The sequence below is a fragment of the Alosa pseudoharengus genome, unplaced genomic scaffold (assembly GCF_046254945.1).
Source record: "Alosa pseudoharengus isolate Yale_2024_CS ecotype anadromous, Long Island Sound unplaced genomic scaffold, YU_APseudo_1.1 YU_APseudo_1.1_scf_23, whole genome shotgun sequence".
Classification (NCBI taxonomy): Eukaryota; Metazoa; Chordata; class Actinopteri; order Clupeiformes; family Clupeidae; genus Alosa; species Alosa pseudoharengus.
In genome coordinates, this window is record NW_027468685.1 from 8,597,377 (window position 1) to 8,620,214 (window position 22,838).

General features: G+C 43.4%; 1 protein-coding gene across 1 annotated transcript; it reads left to right on the forward strand.

Annotated features, from left to right (window-relative positions):
* Positions 1-3,330: 3,330 nt before the first annotated feature.
* On the forward strand, positions 3,331-20,438 carry LOC143140406 (ceramide synthase 2-like). Its single transcript, XM_076301275.1, has 11 exons — positions 3,331-3,792; positions 7,287-7,460; positions 8,555-8,672; positions 8,984-9,102; positions 10,371-10,428; positions 10,735-10,785; positions 11,004-11,096; positions 14,885-15,013; positions 16,131-16,237; positions 17,372-17,525; positions 17,766-20,438. The coding sequence occupies exons 2-11, from the start codon at positions 7,288-7,290 to the stop codon at positions 17,907-17,909; spliced, it is 1,146 nt and encodes a 381-aa protein (XP_076157390.1). The 5' UTR covers positions 3,331-3,792; position 7,287; the 3' UTR covers positions 17,910-20,438.
* The last annotated feature ends 2,400 nt before the right edge of the window (positions 20,439-22,838 follow it).

Genomic DNA, 22,838 nt, shown 5'->3' on the forward strand with positions numbered 1-22,838 from the left:
GGAGGGGTATCATATGAGGGAGGGGGTGGGTGGGTGGGGGTATCAGTCACGTATGATATAGGGTGGGTAGAGGGTGGGGGGGGTGGGGGGGTCTGGCGAGTATGGTGCTCCAGAGACTTTGGGTTTTACTTCCTGTTTTACCTTAACAACTACTGCAAAGCAGTGTGGGTAACCAGGTGGGCGATATCACCGTAGATTCCACCCATCCTGGCGGCCTGAAGGGTTGATTTTGGACGGGTGTGTTAGACACATGCACAGACTGGGGCAAAATCGGAGAGGGGTGATCAGGTGTCTGAATATTGTCAGCGGTAGAGTTAGTTTTTCAATTGGTGGAAGTTGTTGAGAACAGTGATTGGGATGGGGAAACCTATCAGAAAATATCTAACTGTATATATATCATGTTTTAAAAATCAAATCAAAAAAAGCATTTGGGCAAATTTTTGGGATATATCATTATAATTATGATTTTATTATTATTATTATTGCTCTATTTAATATTTATAATTTATGTGGTAGATGTTTTCTTTTTTAATTTACTTTTAATTAATTTATTTTTCCTAAAATATCTCTGAGATTTAAAAGATGAAAAATCAATCATTTTTTTAGAATATAATCTTTATTTCTAGTTATGACACATTAAGCCTAATGGTTCTTTATTTATTTAATTGTTGTTTTACATGTTAATTAAAAAAAAAAGCTAAATAAAAATATGAAAATCATTATGTCTTCTGATTTGCTTCGACTCACGAGTTTGTTTGTTTGTGTTTGTGTGTGTGTGTGTCTGTTTGACGATAACAGGTTGCTTGGTGCAACCTCCTGACTCTATTTCACAGAATCAGATCCTTGGAGTGCAGACAGACCCTCGGGCCTGCCAACCTGCCTTGAACGCCACGTAGAATAATAATGTTACCGACCCAAGGGACAGTTTTGGCTGTTGGGGACATATTTTACAGCATGTACACCTTTTGACTGATTATATCAGATCTTCAAATCTATCTATCTATCATTTGAAGAAAGATAGACAGATAGATAGATAAGTAGATAGATAGATAGATAGATAGATATATACTTTATTGATCCCCGACCTTTAATTTCCCCTTGGGGATCAATAAAGTATCTATCTATCTATATCTATCTATCTATCTATCTATCTATCTATCTATCTATCTATCTATCTATCTATCTTCAAATGTTTACATACTTCGGGATGGCATTACTGTATGCCCTCACTACCCTTATAGATACAATTTTACGCAACCCACTTGCACTATGCAGTGTCACTATGCATCATGAAAGAATTCAAGAATTCATTCTCTTTGGGTATTAAGGTTTCCAAGCACCTACCAGACCTGGGCTATAAAGGCATCAAAGGATGCAAATCTACCAGACTCAATTTAAAATGGAGCTTGAGAATAAAACTATTGCATGAGTCTTAACCTGTACGCCTATAAAGGCATGGAAGGATGCTAATTACCAGACTCAATTTAAAAAGAAGCTTGAGAATAAAACTATTGCATGAGTCCTATACGCCTATATCTTGCACCATGGCTGACGGAAGGGTCACTCTGACAGCATACTTGATTGATTATTAATCAAATCGGCTGGATTTGGAAATGAGAAGACTGGTGAACAATTAAATCATAGGTTTTATGACCTCATTCCCACAAAAGGTGGTATTTAGGTCACTTCAGTCTTTGTGCTGTGATTATCTCAAAGTAGGTTGCTTAAAATTACCTTTAGTAGTGAGGACATGACTATTCCATCCCAAAATATTTGACTATTCCCAGTTAGAGAGTGAATGGGCACTTAATGGCTGCCATTACACAATCCAGACTGGCACCACTACACACAGTTACGCTGGTAATGTTAGATGTGTTCCCTTATGAAATACTGCATGTCCCACCTTGCATATTGAGACGTGGCGTTATATAACAGATTGGTTCATCGTGAATTACCAGTAGGCTATGTTATTGTCTGAATGAAGCTGGCAAGGACACCACTGGGGAGGTGAGTGGTAGGCTACCCTGGCACAACAATGTTGTTCCTTCGATGCTCTCTTAGCCAGACACGATAACCTTTAGTATACTGATCTTATTGTCAAAAAAAGTGTGGCTTCACTTGCTGTATTGAAGTGACAATGCAAAATACCTCACCACCAATGGAGCACAGCCTACACTTTCTTCTCTTAATAAATATTGCAGTTCAGTGCCCTTGTTTACTGTACTGGCAACAGTGTGTTCTTGAACACACACTCTTCCTAAGAGAGGAAGCTGTGCATGGACAGCAGGCAAATTGCTTAACCACACCCTAGCCACAAAATACTCCAACACTGAGCTTCACTTTGCAAGTTAACGATCCATTTCCCTGTAGGCTATCAACCTTTGTGACGCTTTATGTTGTTCTGTGTAGGTTACTAGGTTGTTAGGGGGAACTAAGAGCATGTGGCGACATCTGGAGGTAGGAGCGTCAAATAACAATTTTTGAAATGTTTGGACTCAGTTGTCCGCCTACACCACATGCTGTGTGTAAAATAGAATCATACATTAGGCTCAGCCTAGTTTACAGAAATAGAAACGTTGTATATTAAACGTCTGAATAGGCCTACTGAATGTGTTCTTAGTCTTCCCATGGGTGCTTCAATAAGATGGTGAGCCAAGCGCATAGGCCTAACCAAGTCAAATCGGTGAGATTGGGAAATGAGAAGACCATTATCCTAGGTTATGTGACAGCTATCCCATAGGCTAAAATGTGATATAGGTCACCTCTGTCTATGTGCTGCCATTGTCTGAAACAGACCTTTGTCTCGTATTCTCAGTTGGCTTCTGCTCTGCCAACATCAAAGGAGCATATAACAATTGATCACATCGCCCGAGGTATGAGTGGGTCAAACGCCTGGGCTGTGGTTGTGGTCTGGAGGTGAGCGAGTAGCCTATCCTTAAAATAAATAAAAGCCTTAAATAATTGCTGTTGCAAATTGTTCAGTGATCAAGGCTGTCCTTTCACGAACAGCTTATTGGCCCAAAATGGTGACCTGCCAAAAATAAGGCCAAAACAGCCGGCATAGTCATTCCACCAGTTCCTTAGAAGGATTGAAATAAGAGGGAGAATGTCGTAGGTTAGGCTACTTTATCGTATTCCACAGCCTAGGCTACAGCTGACTACAAACAGCTCGTTCCCAGACTTAACCCAGCCTACCCCTCCAAATTTCTGATGCGTCCGAACACGTCCTCTGAGCGCTGAGCAGCCCTTCCTCCAGCATGCCGTAAAACGTCACTTTAAATAGTCAGCGCCCCGCCCCCACCCTCTCCGCCGCTCTCGGCCCTCTCACCGTCCGCCCGACACTCCAGCCGCACCGACCGACGCCTATGTGCCACAGACATCCCCGGGAGTATCAGAGATTGAGACTGCTGCAAAGAAACTCAAAAGAAAAAAAATAATCGAGAAGAAGATACATTTCAAATAGACTAGGACTATTTGCTTTTCTCTTGAATTTGATGAACAGGCGCATTAAAAAGTAAAAGAGGCTCCAAAAAGGCTGAAGAGTGAGGGTGGAAGTTGAGCTACAAACCTAGCATATTGCTACCTCTGTCCGTAACACTTTTGGATTTTGTGGGATAAAGATGCCAACAACTCACAACATCGAAGAACCCGGCCTTCAGTTTACCGCGCTTGGTGTTTAGCGGACACACTTTAACGGTGATTGAACTCAGACATCCTGCAGATAGCTTCAGTCAACGCCAACCTTTTGTGTCTATAGGCTACCTGCCCGCCTGGCTGATCTGACGGAAGAAGGTAAACCGTTACACGAGATTGCTTGATAATATGATTTTATGTTATATATTAAGTGTTAAAGGAAAGGGGTAATGGAAAGTATGATTCACTTGTGTAATCGCAAAACAGACACATGCAACCTACCGTGTAGTTCATTTAACAACTGCGCTAATCACAAACCACGGATATGAAGGAATGAACTCACTATTCGTGGCCTGTAGGCTAGTGTCCGATCACTGATCACGGTGACTAACGTCAGCAGTTACAGTGTTTCTATGTTTGAGAAGAATGTCATTACAATGTATCATTCAAGTGTTAATTCTGATCTAAATTTATGTAGCATCCTTTAATCAGCCGCCAGGATTCACATTTCCTGGGTCGTTTGTTTCACTTTATGCTGAAGAGTTTTCCATGTGGTTGTGTCAGGGCACTGCACACTGAGATCTCTGGTAATTGGGCTAAATGATCCAATAGTTTTTAGTTTATTAGACATAGCCTACTTATTATGAGTCTGTCATTGCTGGCCTCTTCACATGCAGCGGATATAAGAATAGGCTCCCCACGTAGACTATATTGGAGGTGTCTGATACAAGTCATTCATAGTTTGCCTTCATGTTCGCTCTAATTAACGTTATTTGGAGAAACTGGGTGAGCATAATCACAGAGTGTAAGCAGTAGCCCAGGCTTTACTACCGCTATGCAGCCATAATCGAGATAAGATAGACGGAGATTACAAAGGCACACAAGGGCGATTAAAGCACTGTTTAGACACGTCTTGGCGTGTTGTGACTGCGTTCGGGTCAGTTGGCCATGAACAATTTAAAAGCCTATAGGCAAAGTGCATTTGGCCTACTAGCATAGTCTTTACTTGTGACTGACGAGTAAAACTAAACAGAACAGGTAGCCTATGAAGTGTTATGGTCCTTTCAGGTCAACTCCTAGGCCACATTATGACCACGTCACTGTACTGTACTGGATTGCCCGTGTCATGTGATTCATTAGCTAAAAAAATAAAATCTGACAGCAGTCCATTCCAGATTTCCATTTCACTCAGTTTGTGCATTATTACAGTGAGACCTGTTTCCCCTATGCAGTACCCAGCAGTCCAATTTAGTCTGGGGCGGTTGTTAGACCTACTGTTTTGGATAAAGCACCTTTGCTTTGGATTATACTTCCAAATTAGCTCCTGAAAAACATTTGGTATTTTGTGATATCTGGTGGCTGAAACTGATGTCTGTGGCTTGTTACTGTGCCCCTGGGTCTAATTAGGCCCTTACATGCACTGGTGAGGCAAGTAGCCTAGACGCTAATGGAATGGTAACTTATGCCTTAGGTCTGTATTCACTATCTCATTTAGCCCACTGTGTGATACTGACCTTACTGGGTTAAGAAATCAACCGCTATTTTTTGCATTCATTTGTTTTAAATTCCATGTAAGTGGAACGTGCGTGCTACAAGCTATTGAATTGGGTGCCATGTTTTCTGTGGCAAGATCAACAGTATTCAAGTAAGCGAATTCACATAGGCATGGCTCGTTCTTATAGCAACTCTCACTGTACTCCGGCTTTGGAGGCCTGCTTGTGAGGCTCAGAAGGGAGAAAATAAAGGGAGTAATAAAGAGTGTCAAGAGAAGCACCTCTTTAAAGCGGGGAAAAAATGGAGTACCACTTCACCCCTGGGTGAACTAAGCCACCTGCTTGGACACTTGGACACACTGAAACTCCATATTCTGCTGCTGCTAAGTCTCTATCTGGTTATGTCTCCTCTGAGTGAAGTCCCAGACCCCCCCCCCCCCCTTACATCAGTGTTTAGCCTCAGTGTGGTTCCTAATTGTCATTTGTGGGGTGGGGCGGTTCCGATGGAGTTAGGCCAAATGGGTTGTTGTAGGCTACATGCGTAATGCCCCTCTGGTGATGAAATCACTAGAGAGTGGTCTTTTACAAGAAGCCACAGGCCCTCGACTCATTGAAAGCCCTTTTAAAAATACACTAAGTCCTTGGTCCATCCCAAGGAGGGTAAATTGAAGGCACAACTCTGCCGTGGGTGCAGGTGTCCCCTTTCCCCTCGATACTTGTAAGGTTCCTGAAACGAATGACCCCTCAGCCATTCCTGGCAATGAATTAAGGGACAGGAACCGGGAGCAAATCATTACACGCTGGACACTGGTTCACACCCTTGAAGTCAGTCGGCTTGACTGAGTTGGTCACCTAATCATTACCTGAAGAGCACGTTGTGGCTCTTCTCTGGCTTCAGCGCCACTTGCTGTAAAATGGTATCAAGTTATAAGTGATTTTTCTTATATGACATGGTTTAAGTGTTTTGTTTTTTTTTGTCATACCTTGACCTTGACATTTTCGACTGCTGACTCTGCACTCATCTTCAGAAGAGTCACGTGATGTTGCTGTGACGTCTACTGTGTGTGTGATTACATATTTAGTTTGTGTCATTCACACAAACAGTAGACATCACAGCAACATCAATAGAATACTTTGACTTGTGAGATGGTCATTGGTAGTTGTAGCAGTGGTTCCTTGAGGAATTTTCGATACCTAATCAGCCTGTAACCTTGCAATACCTCATCATGCTCTTGAGTCAGTTAGGCAGAAGCAGGAGATTGGTGCTGGAATAGGTCATCTGTCAAGTGCCAACCCGTCAAATTTGGTCAACTTCAGTTGACCAGTAGACTAGCAGTGCCCACGTGAGGACCAGGATTCCCATCTGACTGGTCCTGCTGGATGCTGTATTTATTGTTATTGTATAAGTTATATAGATTTGTCTTTTTTTGCTTTTTTTATCATACATTTATATTTATATAAATTTGGCTACTGTTTTCAAGATACACTAAGATGTCTCAGAAGAACAACAAAGGAAAAAAATTTGTTTGCAGTGTTAAATGTAAATAAACAGTCCACGTACAGGTACTGTTCAACTAATTTTGAACTTTATATAGTTGAACAAATAGATGTGGTCACAATGTGGTATTGCAACAGTCTTTTTGCACTATTTGCACAGAGCACTTTTTTCCACACTAGAGTTTTCCATGTTAGGTGATATACAATCAATTCTACTCATTTTACTTTAAGCCTGCTTCTCAAAGTCATTGAAAGCAGACTTCAGATGTCCAAAGATGTGCTGAGTAGCTCGGAGACCACACATGTAAACATAAGACAAAACTGTAACAAAGTACAGCTTTATTCTGGCAAAGCAAGAGAAGGAAATTGAAAGCTATAGATGTGATTTTGCTTATTTGCAATTAGCGGAATGTTGCGGAAGCTGTGATGCCTTCCTGCAATCCTGATGTCGAATTGTTCAGCTCCAACTCAATGTGGATAACGCAGTGTATGTTACAGCCAGACATCAGCGTATCAAAGGCCCTCTGTTCCTCTAACCCCCTCGCTCTTTGTCTCTCTCTCTCGCTCTCCCTCTCTCTCTCTCTCCCTCTCTCTCTCTCTCTCTCTCTCTCTCTCTCTCTCTCTCTGCCTCCCACTGTCTCCCACTGTTGTCTTCTTGAACAGGATGTTGTCGGGCCTGAGAGCCTGGTTGTGGCAGGACTGGATTTGGTTCCCACCGGGTTTGGGATGGGCAGATCTTGAGAGTCGGGATGGTAAGGTGTTTGGCCAGAGTGGGGATCTCTGGGTGACCCTGCCAATTGCACTTTGCTTCCTCATCATCCGCCAAGTCTTCGAGTGGTCAGTATAGACACGTAAACATAGACACACACACACACTCCCACAAACCCACAAGCAAATTAATGTATACACACTCCTTCCATGTCTCTCTTTGTTTCTCACTGATACACACACACACCCACACCCACAAGCAAATGAATACACACTCCCTCTGTTTCTGCGCCGGGATTAGTGTGTGCTTCACCTCACTGTGTGTTCACTGTGTGCTGTTTGTGTTTCACTAATTCACCGATTGGGTTAAATGCAGAGACCAAATTTCCCTCACGGGATCAAAAAAGTATATATACTTATACTTATACTTATAATTATACTTTCTCTCTCCTGCTCTTTCTCTCTCTTTCTCTCTCTTTCTCTCTCTCTCTGTTGTGCTCTCTCTCTCACACACACACACACACACACACACACACACATTCCCACCGATGAATACACACACTCTCTTTCTGTCCCACATGCATATACACTGCTCAAAAAAATTAAAGGAACACTTACAGTTTTCCACAATTGTTAAAACACATTTTTTGAAACCTTCCACCCATTCTCAAACTACATTCACAGAATGTCTGACAGTTCTTGCAAAATAAAACACTCGCCTCAAAAGTTTTACTTGTGCTCAGAACCAAACAGTGTCAGAGTACCGATCCAGTGTATGATTGAAGTGTTCCCTTCATTTTTTTGAGCAGTATATTTATTTGCACACCTCCCCAGTGTCGGTGTCTGAGTGACCTAATTGATTAAAGTATGTGGCAGGATTCCTTCTGTTCTTGGGCCCCCACGACTGTGTTGACATGGGTTGCATTGTTCTCCCCTCCCTTTTGTTTCTCCTCATCCCATTGTCGGCCACACACACACACACACACACACACACACACACACAAACGCACGCATACAGTGCTTCATTGTTCCGTTAAAATCGTAAATCAATACCATTGACCGTTATTAATCTCAAACATTGCACATAGTTGCTACAAGTCTTTAGTAAGTATTGGTGTTTGTGTTCATAGTGAGTTTGGAGGTTTGTGATTGGTTAGGTATTTTGTCTGAAGCTTCTTGCTGGATTTTGATTGGTGATTGTTGTGTCTTTGATGCTCCTACAGGAAAGTAGCCACTCCTCTGGCCTTGCTGCTGGGGGTCAGAGAGGAAGTACGCGTCCATGCCTCCCACAATCCCTTGCTGGAGTCCTACTTCAGATCCACAACCAAACACCCCAACCAGGTAACCGGCACACACACAAACACAGAGGTATACACACACACACACACACACACACACACACACACACACACACAAAATCCACAATATACACACATTCACAGGTGCTTACAGATGCTGTGTCTTATGACACAGTACACACTGCCCTGCTGTGGATAAGGAAATTTAACTATTTTTGGACAATCTACCAATAGTCTAGCAAATACACACAGCACATCGTCTCTGACTGACTTTCTCTCCTTTTACCCCATCTTGTCTTGGATCTGCCCCTTTCTACCCCTCCTGCCCCTGTCCCCTCTCCTCTCTGTCCCCAGAGTGCGGTGGAATGCTTAAGCAAGCAGGCCGGGTGCTCGGAACGTCAGGTGCACAGATGGTTCCGCAGGCGACGGAACCAAGAGCGGCCCAACAAGCTGAAGAAGTTCCGGGAGGCCAGGTACCCAATCACAGCAGAGCTCAGTGGCTTAATGTGTAGTTACCACAGATTGAGATTACCGGTATGTAGTTGTAGACTGCATTAGGGCACAATCAGACAGGATGCTGTTTTTGCAGTGAGAGGAGACTTTTTCCTGTTGTTTTGTATTGTGGCAGTAAGGGTTTTGCACACATTTATGCTGTGCCTCGCACTTTTTGCAGAGGCACCTACAATTAAAAATAGAACTTCAAGAGGAAAAGCGCCTGACGAGATTCATGTTTTTATTAAAGCATAATGCACCTCACATTCTACAAGTAGCAAACCACCACCTGTCTTATCCTACTCTTAGACAGCAGTAGCCAATAATGAGTGAAGTCATTTATGCTCATATGAATTGAGCAAAATAGTACTAACCACTTAGGGTACGTTCAGACTAAGCGTCTTTTTCTGACAAAAGAAGTTATGCAGACCGCTTTTTCAGTTTGAAAAAAACATCTGCCAGCGTTCTTGTTCCAAAAAGCAGCCGGAAGCATTTTTTTTTGCGATAGGCAAAGTAATTAACGTTACATGTGGATAAAAAATATCGCGGAAGAAAAAATGGAGTTGGCTATTGCTTTTGGTATGTTATGGTAAAGTTGTGAAGTCATGTCAAACAATTCCCTATGCTCAGACACTAAAATGAGCCTCTCGACCGGTGTTCTGTCACCTTCTCCATTTTCTACTTGGTTGTCATGGAAAACCACAGGTCTCAAAAAGACAGCATGACGTATGGCGTTTTTACGCTAGAAGTTGAACATTTCTCAACTTCTGAGCTGCAGAAAAAGACGGTTGCAGTCGCGTTTTAAAAGAAGCCGACGGCTTTTTTGAAAACACGGTCTACTCCATAGGGTTATAATGTAAAACGGACGCCGACAGCTGAGAAAAAGACGCTTAGTCTGAACGTACCCTCAGGCTGCCCTTTATGACCTCTCATGATGTTTATCCTTGGTTTTGGTGTATCGGGTGGTAAAGTTCTTGTGAGTGATGCCACACCCTGGGGGTTGTTGTCCTTGTGATGTGGACGTTACTGTAAAGTGAGTGTTGTGTGAAATGCTGTGAATGTTGATTGTGAAGTCCTTGGTTGCCCAAGTGTCGAATGCAGTACTGAGATCGTATGCATGGCATGGATCATTTTAATGTAGATTTTATTTGTGTGTGTGTGTGTGTGTGTGTGTGTGTGTGTGTGTGTTTTGTACCTGGCCGTGGAGATGCTTACCCTGAGGTCTGTCTGTATGGTGTTTCTTTTGCAGCTGGAGATTCACATTTTACCTTCTTGCTTTCTTTGCTGGCCTGGCTGCCGTAATCGACGTGAGTATGTCCTCATCGCATGCCCCCCAACCACCCCCCCCCCCCCCCCATCCTCCCTCGCCGGCCTGTTATCACCCTGTAATCAGACCCGTATGTGCAAGCCCTTACCAGATCCGTGGGTAGCTGCTGTGTAAAAAATCCCCTGCTGCAAATTCCGCTCATCTATTGTGTTTTGGTCTGCAGATGTGATGTATTCAGAGGTGGTCTGAATTTGATGCAGTGTCATCAATTTAACTCTGTATCTCTCTCTCTCTCTCTCTCTCTCTCTCTGGTTGTTTTTCTTCTATCCTCTCTACCCACACACAGAAACCCTGGTTTTATGAGAAGGAGGAGATGTGGAAAGATTTCCCCAAAATGGTAAGATGAACAGACAGAGCAGAGTTTTCCTGTGCCACACTGTTCCACACAGAATGACTATGAAACTATTGTTGGGTGGGACCCAATGAGGACCCAAGAGTAGTTATTTCACTCTTTCAGTGCTGTTTGTGTTTGGAACAACTACATAATTATCTCTCAAATGGAGGTTTTCTATCTTTCCGTATCTCATCAGTAAAACCCCACTTTCCCATGTACAGCCTCTGTTACCATCCCAATACTGGTACTACATGATAGAGCTCGGCTTCTACATCTCTCTTCTGTTCAGTGTGGCTACAGACGTCAAGCGCAAGGTAAGCTCAGGTTCAAATGAGACATTAGTCAGCATCAGATACAAATGTCTTCTGTTTGGGAGCAGCGGTAGTATAAACCAATAAAAATATAAAAATGATAAAAGTGACGACATTCAAACAGTCATAACTCTGTTTGCTTATCATATACAGTGCTGTTTGCAGTCCAAAGGTATGGTAAATAGAGCCATTTTTGGTCACCTGAAGCCTTTCATGTATATCTTGAGTCTAGGCCCAGGTTTAGAGAACATTTATTATGTCATGTCTGTTATTGTTCAACAAACAAAAATAATGTCTTATGACCTTTAGAAAAACAAGTTTGTGTTTTTTTGTTGTTGAAAATGTTGACTAATGCTATGCATGATGGATGTGTTGTACTACCCAAACACTTGGCACTGCAGGAAGTGCAACACTTACTTTCTCCACTTTGGTATTGAAAGCTGTATGTGTGCATGTGTGTGTGTGTGTGTGTGTTTACTTCCTCCACTTTGGTATTGAAAGCTGTATGTGTGCATGTGTGTGTGTGTTTACTTTCTCCACTTTGGTATTGAAAGCTGTATGTGTGCATGTGTGTGTGTGTGTGTGTTTACTTCCTCCACTTTGGTATTGAAAGCTGTATGTGTGCATGTGTGTGTGTGTTTACTTCCTCCACTTTGGTATGGAAAGCTGTATGTGTGCATGTGTGTGTGTGTGTGTTTACTTCCTCCACTTTGGTATTGAAAGCTGTATGTGTGCATGTGTGTGTGTGTTTACTTCCTCCACTTTGGTATTGAAAGCTGTATGTGTGCATGTGTGTGTGTGTTTACTTCCTCCACTTTGGTATGGAAAGCTGTATGTGTGCATGTGTGTGTGTGTGTGTGTGTTTACTTCCTCCACTTTGGTATGGAAAGCTGTATGTGTGTGTGTTTACTTCCTCCACTTTGGTATTGAAAGCTGTATGTGTGCATGTGTGTGTGTGTGTTTACTTCCTCCAATTTGGTATGGAAAGCTGTATGTGTGCATGTGTGTGTGTGTGTGTGTGGGTTTACTTCCTCCACTTTGGTATGTAAAGCTGTATGTGTGCATGTGTGTGTGTGTTCACTTCCTCCACTTTGGTATTAAAAGCTGTATGTGTGCATGTGTGTGTGTGTGTTTACTTCCTCCACTTTGGTATGGAAAGCTGTATATGTGTGTGTGTGTGTGTTTACTTCCTTCACTTTGTTATGGAAAGCTGTATGTGTGCATGTGTGTGTGTCCTTACTGATAGTGGTGTTTTAACGAGAGTTAATGTGTCACTAGTTGGCGCTAAAAGAAGCAGTAACTTCAGCTGATTGGTCACGCAGCAGACCCACACACGCACACACACACACACACACACCACATCTTTCGCCTTTGTCTTCCACTCCCTCTAACCTACAGCAGATGAGGTTTACCATACAGTGCACGCACCATTTCTGTGTGAAACACACCTCTCATATTTTTTTCGTAAGACACAACTTTGCTTCATTTTACATCATGCTAATACAATGCTAGTACAGCAACCAGAACCAAACTCCTTGCATGTGTTGGCATACTAGGTCAATAAAGCCAATTCTGCTGATTGTATTAAGGCTGCAGCAGTAGACTTTCACATTCCTCATACTGGTTGCCTCCCAAAAGACTCTGGACCTGACCAGAACCAGATCTGACCCAGAACTGGATCCGATTGAGTCCAGGGGCCGTATTCACAAAGAATTTTAAGGCTAAAAGTAGCTCCTAAGTGGCGAATTTAGGAGCAACTCCTAAAAATAATGGGCGTGTCACTCCTAACTTTAGAACTTTTTTTCACTAAAAGTAATTCACGAAGCATTTTAGACCTAAAAGTAGCACCTAAGTCTGGGACAGCTTAAAAGAAGTCGGGAGGACTCCTAACTCACTAAGACCTATTCACAAACAGCTTTTGTGGCATTTCACGTCGTGATTGGAAGCTCCCGTAGCCGCATAGGATTTCAAAACATCGCGACGCGCAATGCCACAAAAAGCTGTTTGTGAATAGGTCTTAGGGAGTTAGGAGTCCTCTCGACTTCTTTTAAGCTGTCCCAGACTTGGCTGCTACTTTTAGGTCTAAAATGCTTCGTGAATTACTTTTAGTGAAAAAAATTAGGAGTCCTAAAGTTAGGAGTGACACGCCCATTATTTTTAAGAGTTGCTCCTAAATTCGCCAGTTAGGAGCTACTTTTAGCCTTAAAATTCTTTGTGAATTCGGCCGAACAGACCAGGTCCAGATCTGGCCCCCCACCCCACCGGCACCAGATATGAACCGTGCCAGTTCAGGCCTGTATCAGCTGTTCCCAGGCAGTTATGTAGCGTGTAGCAGACAGCTGCCCCCCCCCAACCAGCAGCCAGCATGAATAGTGCTCGCTAAGCCTCTTATGGTGCTGTACTGGGATCAGCCCCCATGCGTCCCGTATACATAATTCACTTTCAGCCACCTAATGGTCTAATCTGATCTCAGGTCTGCGGAATGTGTGTGCGAGTTGTGGAGTGTTTAGATTGCTTGGGAAAGGGTGGCAGGACTTCAAGCCTATCAGCAGACTGTTTTTCTCCACAGCAACGTGTTTGTGTTGCACTGGGGGACCCAGGTCTGAGCCAACAGTTGGACTGGATTCAAAGCAACCAGGCAGGCACAGGCACGGCAGCAAGACAGACAGCCCTTCTGTAGCCTGTTAGCATGAGTGCTAGCATTTGTTAGCCTGCATTTGAGCTACATTGATTAATCCTTATTCTGAATGGCTTTTGTTTTAACAGGGGCCGGTGAAGTATTCAAAGTTGCACAAGTTCTGGGATTGTTCTTTTTTTTTTTTTTTACTTGTTCTGGGTGGTTTACCTGCCAAGAGGTGTTCTGTTTAGTCTCTCAGCGAGTAAGTCATTGGCGTTAGCTAGATGTGGCTATAGTGTCCCTTTTGTTTGAGGTGAACTTTGCACCTGTGCCGCTCACTGCAGTTTTAATATGCAGCCTTCAGTGGGGGATTTTAATGCATAAGTTCCATCTGCCGGAGCCAGCTGGCTTAGCTAGGGAAGGAGAGGGAGAGAGAGAGCGAGAGAGAGAGGGCGGGGGGGTAGAGAGAGAGAGGAAAGAGAGAGGGAGAACGGTTAAAGAGGCACAGCCTTCCTCAAACAGAGTGCACTCAGTTGCTGACAGGAAACATAGTCATCCCTGTTGCTCCTTTACAGACGTGTGTGTGTGTGTGTGTGCGTGTGTGTGTGTGCGTGTGCGTGTGCGTGTGTGTGCGCGTGTCTGTGTGAGTGTGTGTGTGTGTGTGTGTCATTGGGAGGGAAGGGAACTTGTGTAAGAGACTTCCCTCCCCTGAGGTGAGCTGTCTGTACGTGTGACGCGTGTATGGACTGGCACTGGTCTCTTGCTTCACCAGTGGAGGCCTCCCACTTTAGCGTTCGGTATATTCCCATTTTATGACACACACACAACCATGTACTCATATGGAACTTCTCCAATCAACTGGCCTTGGCCTTTGGCCTTGTTCAGGACACACACACACACACACACACACACACACACACATAGTGACTTTGTGAATTGGGCGTTTAGATAAATCTTTATTTACACTCATGTGTGACTGACTTGGTATTAGGTAAACAAGAACTTGGAGTGCAAAATAAACAATAAAAGAATGTGTGAAGGAATAATACTAATCTCTCTCTCTCTCTCTCTCTCTCTCTCTCTCTCTTTTTCTCTCTTTCTCTCTCTCTTTCTCTCTCTCTTTCTCTCTCTCTCTCTCTCTCTCTCTCTCTCTCTCTCTCTTTCTCTGTCTCAGGACTTTAAGGAGCAGATCATTCACCATATGGCCACCATCATGCTTCTCAGCTTCTCATGGCTGGTCAACTACATCCGGGCGGGCACCATGATCATGCTGATTCACGATGCCTCTGACTACCTGCTGGAGGTTAGCACCTCTAGCCTTTACCTTTCACATAACCTCCAGGGGTCATTCTAGGAGGTCACACCCAGCACTTCAAATAAAGGTGTTTATATTGCGGTCAGATCAGAAAATGTGCCACATTCTTGATGAAATGGCACACTAGGTGTGTCACAGGTGTGTCACAAGGCCCCAGGAAGTTTATTTGTCAGATGTGCTCATGTTTCCAACCACATGTTAAGGAGCTTGCACACTGCTCCAACAAATACCAACAAACTCCAACATTCTAAAGTTGGCAGCTGTTGGTGGTAGTCTTTAGAATGTTCATAAGACCAACTGTCATGTCAAACTCTTAACGACTCCATCCAACAAACGGCAACAAACACAGGCGGCCGGCACAAACTAACCCAACTGTTGGTGTTTGTTGGTGTTTGTTGGTGTTTGTTGGAGTTTGTTGGCGTTTGTTGCCGTTTGTTGGCGTTTGTTGAAGCAGTGTCCAAGCTCCTTTAGTCTTGACTACAGGCGTGTTAAAGAAATGATTTATTGATATGTGGTCTCACGTGACGTCACACACATTCTGTGAGAGATAAGGAGGGCACACACATTAGTAGTAGCCTACACACACCCACACATAAATAGTCATTATGGAACTTGTCTTAGCATGGGGTTGGGAATTCATGAAATAGATTTACGGAATTGGCCACAGACATCTCATAGATGCAACTTTTTTTCCGGCTGGCCTAATGTCACCACAAATACTAATGGCAGCCCCTTTAACAGTAGAGGAGACAGTATGATGTGTGTTTAATTCCTTATGGTTTAGAATGGGAGAGCACAGATAAGGCCAGGTAGACTGGGTGTGGATATTTGTGGAATATGTTTTAGGTAGGAGATGAGCTTGTGACTGCCCCCTGGAGGTGTGTTTCTGCACCTGCAGTGAATGAATGAATGAATGAATTGATTCTGAATATTGGCATTTCATTCTCATTGTTGATCCTGTGTTTCGTTGACATCTTCAAGTGGACTCACAGCAATTCCTTGTTTATTTTTTTAAATGTCTTTAACACTGAATTTGCCTCCCCCTTCTCCTCCTCTGTGTCTGTCTCCATTGTCCTGTCTGTCTTTCCGTCCCTCCTGTCCACAGTCAGCAAAGATGTTCAACTACGCAGGATGGAGGAAGACATGCAACTACATCTTCATCCTGTTTGCGATGGTCTTCTTCATCACCCGACTCATCCTCTTCCCCTTCTGGTGAGGACCTAGCTCATAAAAAAAAAAAAAAAAAAAAAAAAAGTTATTGTGTGCACATCCCACCTTCTGGCAGGTGCAGGACAAAAAAACTTACTCCAGTGAAAAAAAATATATAATGTCCGCAACACTGCTTTAGACTCCCATATTTAATAAGAACTGGCCAGAAGAAGTAGCCTGGAAAATCCAGACCCTGGTAATCTAGAAAGATTAAGGGTCTGGCCACGAACAACTACTAACGTTTCGACGCCCATGCATTCATGCAGCTTTTGATGGGCATCGAAACGTTAGTCGGTTTGCACTAGGCTAATAAAAATCACTTAAAGCGTTATGTGCTCCTGTCCTGCTCCTTGGTTCTAGTTAGACCTTGGGTCTCCTCTTTTGACTAGTGCAGCGTGGTTATATAGGTTTTGTCTGAGGTTGTAAGACTTGCAGTTTAAAAGGAGTTGCAGGAGTAGGGGGATATTTATATTCTCCAGATAGCACATGCAGCACTGTGTGGCAGTCATATTATGTACCGCTATGCAGTACATCTAGTTTTCATTTCACACAGCCTCACATGCTTAGAAGAAACCCAAGGTGAAAGCAATACAGCCCATTAATTCTTCCCTAATCAATATTGCATAGCCTTTTTACTATCAATTATGTATGTATTTATTAGCTTAGATACAACATCAAGTTAATGGATAGGGCATTTTTACTGAGTGCACTGTAACTGAACTCAGCTTTGAAGTTTGCAATATTAATATCGTCTTAATAGTTTCTGCAGTGTTAATATATTGTAGTACAGTGTGACCTTACATAACCCGGCTCCTATGGGCTAGTCACTGAACCATATCCAACTCAGTTGCTCTGAACACCAGGAGACAGCACATTTATTCTCAAAGTAAAAAAGGAAGTTCTGGATTTTGTTGGATCAAATGTAGATATGAAAAATGATTTGTTTTATCTATGTAATTCTATTTCTATGTTTGTTGTCATCTCTAAATTATATAGTTTTATTATATCTTACCATCTCTAAATGGTATACTTTTATTATGTCTTTCATGATAACAGCCACAGATGCTGATATGGCATTATACTGAAACTATCACTACTGCTGCTACTAACCCAGTGCCTTGTGTTTCTTGGTCACAGGATAATGCACGCCACTATGGTGTACCCCTTGTCCCTGTACCCCACCTTCTTTGGCTACTACTTCTTCAACGGCCTGCTCATGGTATTGCAGGGTCTGCACGTCTTCTGGTTCGGCCTCATTCTGCGTATGGCCATCAAGTTCCTGCCCGGAAACGTGAGTGTCTGGGCCAATTAAAAACACCCTTGTGTCCAAATGCTCTCCCCATTGGTGCAGATAAGCTTTGTTTATGGATGCATGTGCAATTAAGGAAGTACTAAATATGAGCAGACCTTGTTTAGAATGTTAGAGAGCTAATCAACGGAATCTCTCCTGTTTCATTTTCCTTTCTTCCTCTTTTCTTCCCTCTCTCCTTCCACCTATTCAACTCATCCTCCGTTTTCTTCAATCCATCAGGACATTGTGGAAGACGAGAGGAGTGACAAAGATGAGACGGACGAATCGGAAGACGAGGAAGAGGAGAAGGATGGGAAGACGAAGAACGGACCGGTCCAGAATGGCCACTCGGTACTCAACAACAACCACCGCAAGATGGACTGACCTGAGAGGGTCCGGAGGGAGGAGAGAGGGAGAGTCTTTTCTGTCTATTCTGGTTCTCTCCTCCTCCTCCTCCTCATACTGACCAGACCAAGAGACTATAAGGAGGGACGCAGAGAGAAGTAACTCATTCATGCTTATATGGATAGCAATGCTCCACACACACAGACACACACACACACACACACTCTCAAACCACATAGAGGCACTCCCTGATACACACACACACACACACACTCAAACAACACAGAGGCACTCCGTGAAGCGCACACACACACACTCACACGCACACATACACATACACACACTCACAGACACAGGTTAATACCCGTACTGTCGTACGTACTTAAACACTATTTTGAAGAACTCCCTAAAATACGCTTGTGACACTAACACTCCTGTCATTCCCTCCATAGAGCACACTACTTGGTTGTGGCGCGTGTGCGTGTGCGTGTGCGTGTGTGTGTGTGTGTGTGTGTGTGTGTGTGTGCACACTGCCAGTTTTGTCATGTGTGGGTAGTGTGCTACACATGGTGTCTGTAGTCTGCGCAAGCCACTGTCCTCAAAGTGGGCCACTACCACTCCCACTGCTAACGTCACTGAAGCCCTGGTTTATAATGAGCGTTTGTGTGCATGAGAGTGTGTTTGCGAATGTGTGTGTGTTTATGAGTGAGAGAGAGATGGGGGTAGAGGGAGGCCTGTGGTTGGTCTCATCACTCGTCTGAAGCGAGAGTGAGTGTGTGTGTGTGTGAGAGAGAGAGAGATGGGGGGGGTGGTAGAGTGAGGCCTGTGGTTGATCTCGTCACTCATCTGAAGAGAGAGAGAGAGAGAGAGAGTGTGAGTGTGTGAGCAAGATGGGGGGGGGGTAGAGTGAGGCCCGTGGTTGATCTCGTCACTCATCTGAAGAAAGAGAGAGAGAGTGTGAGTGTGTGAGCAAGATGGGGGGGAGGGGGGGTAGAGTGAGGCCCGTGCTTGGTCTTGTCACTCGTCTGAAGCCGTGCCTTTCACATGGTGGCCCTGACGCTCTGAATAGTGTCCTTGTCTTTGAACGCGCCCTTCTCCACCCCCTCAGCTTCTCAATAGAGATGACCTTTGACCCCTCACCCTCCACCCCCCTCATGTGCCTACACTCTTCTCTCTCGCTGTCCTGGCGTGTGCGCCGCTGCTGGAGCACACGCCAGGGTCAGCGCCACTGTGGGTGTTGCCATGACGATGCCCCCGTTGGCTGGGGCATCCTGTAGCTAAGTCACCAAAATGAATCGATTCACTGCCTCTACTGTTAATAGTTTTTCTGTTTGTTTGTTTTTCCCTGCATTTTTGAGAATCAGAGACCACAGTGGTCGCTGCCATTTTTTTTTTGTTTAGATCCAAGTCCGCCCATGATATGTGTAATCATCTTTATGAACATTTATTTAAAATTATTGTTAGGCAGCGAAGAAAATGTCCTGTTTTAAATGTGTCTTAAAAAGATAATAATTTCTATTTTTGTCGGTCCCACAAGCAATGTGCACATCCACTACATACCATTTTAGGTTTCAGTTTTAAAATCCAATTTTAGTTTTTTTTTGTTTGAATTTTAGTTTTTTTTTTTTATGTTCTTCCAAATCCAGCATCCAGAGATATCAGTAATCGCTAACAGATCGGTTAATACTAACTGATCCGGTGAATCAAAATCAAATTCCTTCCTTATGCTCTTGTATTGAGTTGGCATGATTGTATTGTAATATACCAGTTTAGAATGGCTTTGTTTGGTTGTGCCAATCTAAGTCTGAATACCTCAGTATTATTATGTCTCCTCTCTACGATATACACTGTACGCCCTCAAAATGGTCTCTGCCTTTTTCTGGCATTAGTGACTGGGAGAGAAGCCAGTGGGTTTTTTGACCCAAACACTTCCTTCAATGCTGCAACTAAAACCTGTTTATTTCATTGTAGAATCAAAGTAGACTGTTTGCATGCAGTTCATGCTTACGCCGCAACAGAGAGCATCATGATTTGTATTGTCAGTCTCAATGAGTCCCTGCCAAATGTCGGCATTTTATTTTTATTTTGTTAATTTTGTTGCCTTCTTGAAAACTGTTTAAAGGAGAGTTTAAATATAAATATGTATGTTTATGTTTATGTTTCACGTCTCACCTGTAGAAGTGCCTTATCTTTTGAAAATATTGATAAAGTTTAAAGTATGCCGCCTCTCTCTCGCGCGCGCTTTCATTATTATGTGTTCATCCCTCCATTTTCTGTCTTCTCACACACACACACACACACACACACACACACACACACACACACAGTCACACAGTCACACACTCTCTCACACACACACACTAGGACCTTTTCTCTGTCCATTCCATTTCAGGCATGTTCATCTCACACTCTGAAGAATGCTCAACCATCAGTGTGTCTGTGTGCTGCTGCTGAACTCTAAACTCCATGGCCCCCGACCTGGTCGCCAGGTCCTAAAGGCAGTGTTTTTATGTTGTATTTTGTATTGTCACAATGATAAGATATAAAGATTCTTGTGGATAATGAGAAGGTGTTGTTGGTGCTTTCTTTGTGTGTGTGTGGGGGGGGGGGGGGGGGGGGGATTTTTCCTGAAGTTATTTATTAAAATCAAGTATCTCTAATTTTATATGTCTATGAAGAGCAACAATTTTCTGCAAATAGCAAATGGATACACTGTAGATGATGCAACAGTGCTGTAAACTTCAAATCGGTCCATATTCAGAATATGGAAAACCGTTTTCCTTCATGTACTGCAGGAGTCAGTGACCTCTGACCGTGACCTCTGAACTCTGAGTTAATCACCTACCCCGTGTCTGTGTTTACATCTGCAGCTGCCAGTGCCCAGGCAGTCACAGGCTCAGATGATCAAATTAAGATTAGTCCTAGCATCTGTGATTTCCATGGCAACATCTGTGTTCCGTGCGGTTTCAAAACATTCTAATGAGAGACTGTGTGTTGCGTTTGGACATTAATTACTTCAGTCCGGAAGAGTGCTGTTGCTGAAAAACCAATTGGGCCTGTTTTGAGTGAGTGTGTGTGTCTGTGTGTGTGTACTTTGCAATAAACCAACTGAGTTTGTTTGTGTGTGGAGGTGAATGAGTCTAATCTTGGTTTAAAGTTACATTCTCAGTGTTAATCCTCCATTCAAAATGCATGCACTTAAGAGGTAACCCAAACTCAGTGATTGCCACTTATAGATGGAGTGCAGGGTTAACAGATTCTCACCTGCCCGAAGAAGGAGGGGACGTTCGGTAATCATGCTTTTGGCTGATATAATGCTAGCAAGTTCAGACACACACACACATATTCCATCTCTCATACACACGCATACACACTCCATGTCTATCTTTCTCTCTCAGTCTCTTTCTCTCTCACACACACATACTGTACACACACACTCCATCTCTCTCTCACACACACACACTCACACACACACACACACACACACACACATCTATCTGACTGATATCCTGAAAGCCATCCAACTCCTGCTGGGTGGTTTAACCTTACACCTGCCTGACAAGCTCACAGGCAGGTGGACGACTGGCCCGGCTCTTGTGTCATGTCAGAATTAAGCATAAGACCTCTGCTGGTCACGCGCGGTTCACATGACGAAACCCCAGACTGGACTGGCAGGCTTGTGTCATGACGTGCGCCATTATGGCTCAGTTTTGACAGCCTGTGGGCGCAGCTTCTCTGTGTTTACTAGTGTTTCAGGCCCCGCCCACCTATATCTTCTTTCAGGGAGATCAAGCCTGTGTCTCAAACTGCTAGTGTGCACTGAGCTCTTACTTGTGTTGTTCCCACTTTTCAATTGTTAGTATTGTATCATTACTTGCACTATAAACTTAAACTAAGTATTTGAAGTGTGCAAGTAGGCGGTTTGAGACATTGCCCTCGTCTGGAAGACCTTAGTTCATAACCATTTTCATCAAACAAGAAAAATGCCAGGCCAATCAGCGATGGAGCTCCGCCTTAACAATCTGTGGTATGACAACGTCAGGCTAGCAAAATGAAGCACTGCAACCAAATCATCCAAATCAAATTTTTGCACCAAATGGCACACACTTCATTCAAATTACCAGATTTTTGTCTAGCCAACTACACACTGTTGGGCATAATGAAAAGCACTCTCATCTTTATGCTTTGCCATAATACTAAAACAAATTGTAGAATATTCTTCAGATTGTTGACATGCACAGAAATGTTTGCATATACAGTACACATGCATGCAATTATTTTGTATTTTTTTACCAAGTCAGTGCAACATATGCACAGCAGATATATTTACATGGAGTGAACAAAAATATGCTCACAAAAACAGTAAACTAAAAAAAGAATATTGCAGAAAAATGTTGTCTTCTTTGGCCATGAACTCCTCTACCAGCTCTATCTCTTCCTCCCCCTCTCATTCTCCCCCTCCCTCTTTCTCTCTGCAACATCTTCCATTGTTGTCGTAAAAAAAGGGTGCTCACCTGTGGTCTTTTCATACTGCTTACTTCCTGATTGAAGTGGTAACAATTAACCATTGAGGTGTTTGGCCAGGTGGCACATATGTTGGCCAATTAGCTCATGTAGTCTCATTTTGGATGGCAGTGTTTTGGAATGGCAAATATGTGACTTTATGTCAGATTGTTGTGTCTTTTGCAGAGAACCGTGTTGACTGCATGTGAAAAGTGCCATTTTGAATTGAAAAATGTGTGTAAAGCCAAAGTCCTTTTAGGCAAGTCCCTCCACTCGGCGGCCATATGGCAACGCTTTTTGGGCACTCATCGGGCATCCATCTCGGCAGAAATGCTTCACGACACCAATCTACTGCAATCTTGCTCCAGCGGCGAGCACAGCACATGATTGGCTCAATGTATTCACATGTCAACGTTTTGCCGCGGAAGGGCCGGGGTGTGATATGCGTAGACAACTGCCATATTG

Excerpts from the sequence above, each read along its gene's own strand:
- LOC143140406 (XM_076301275.1), top strand. The coding sequence starts at position 7,288 with ATGTTGTCGGGCCTGAGAGCCTGGTTGTGGCAGGACTGGATTTGGTTC. Across the intron at positions 8,673-8,983 it reads CAACCAAACACCCCAACCAG|AGTGCGGTGGAATGCTTAAG; the intron begins GTAACCGGCACA and ends CTCTGTCCCCAG. Across the intron at positions 10,429-10,734 it reads GCCTGGCTGCCGTAATCGAC|AAACCCTGGTTTTATGAGAA; the intron begins GTGAGTATGTCC and ends ACCCACACACAG.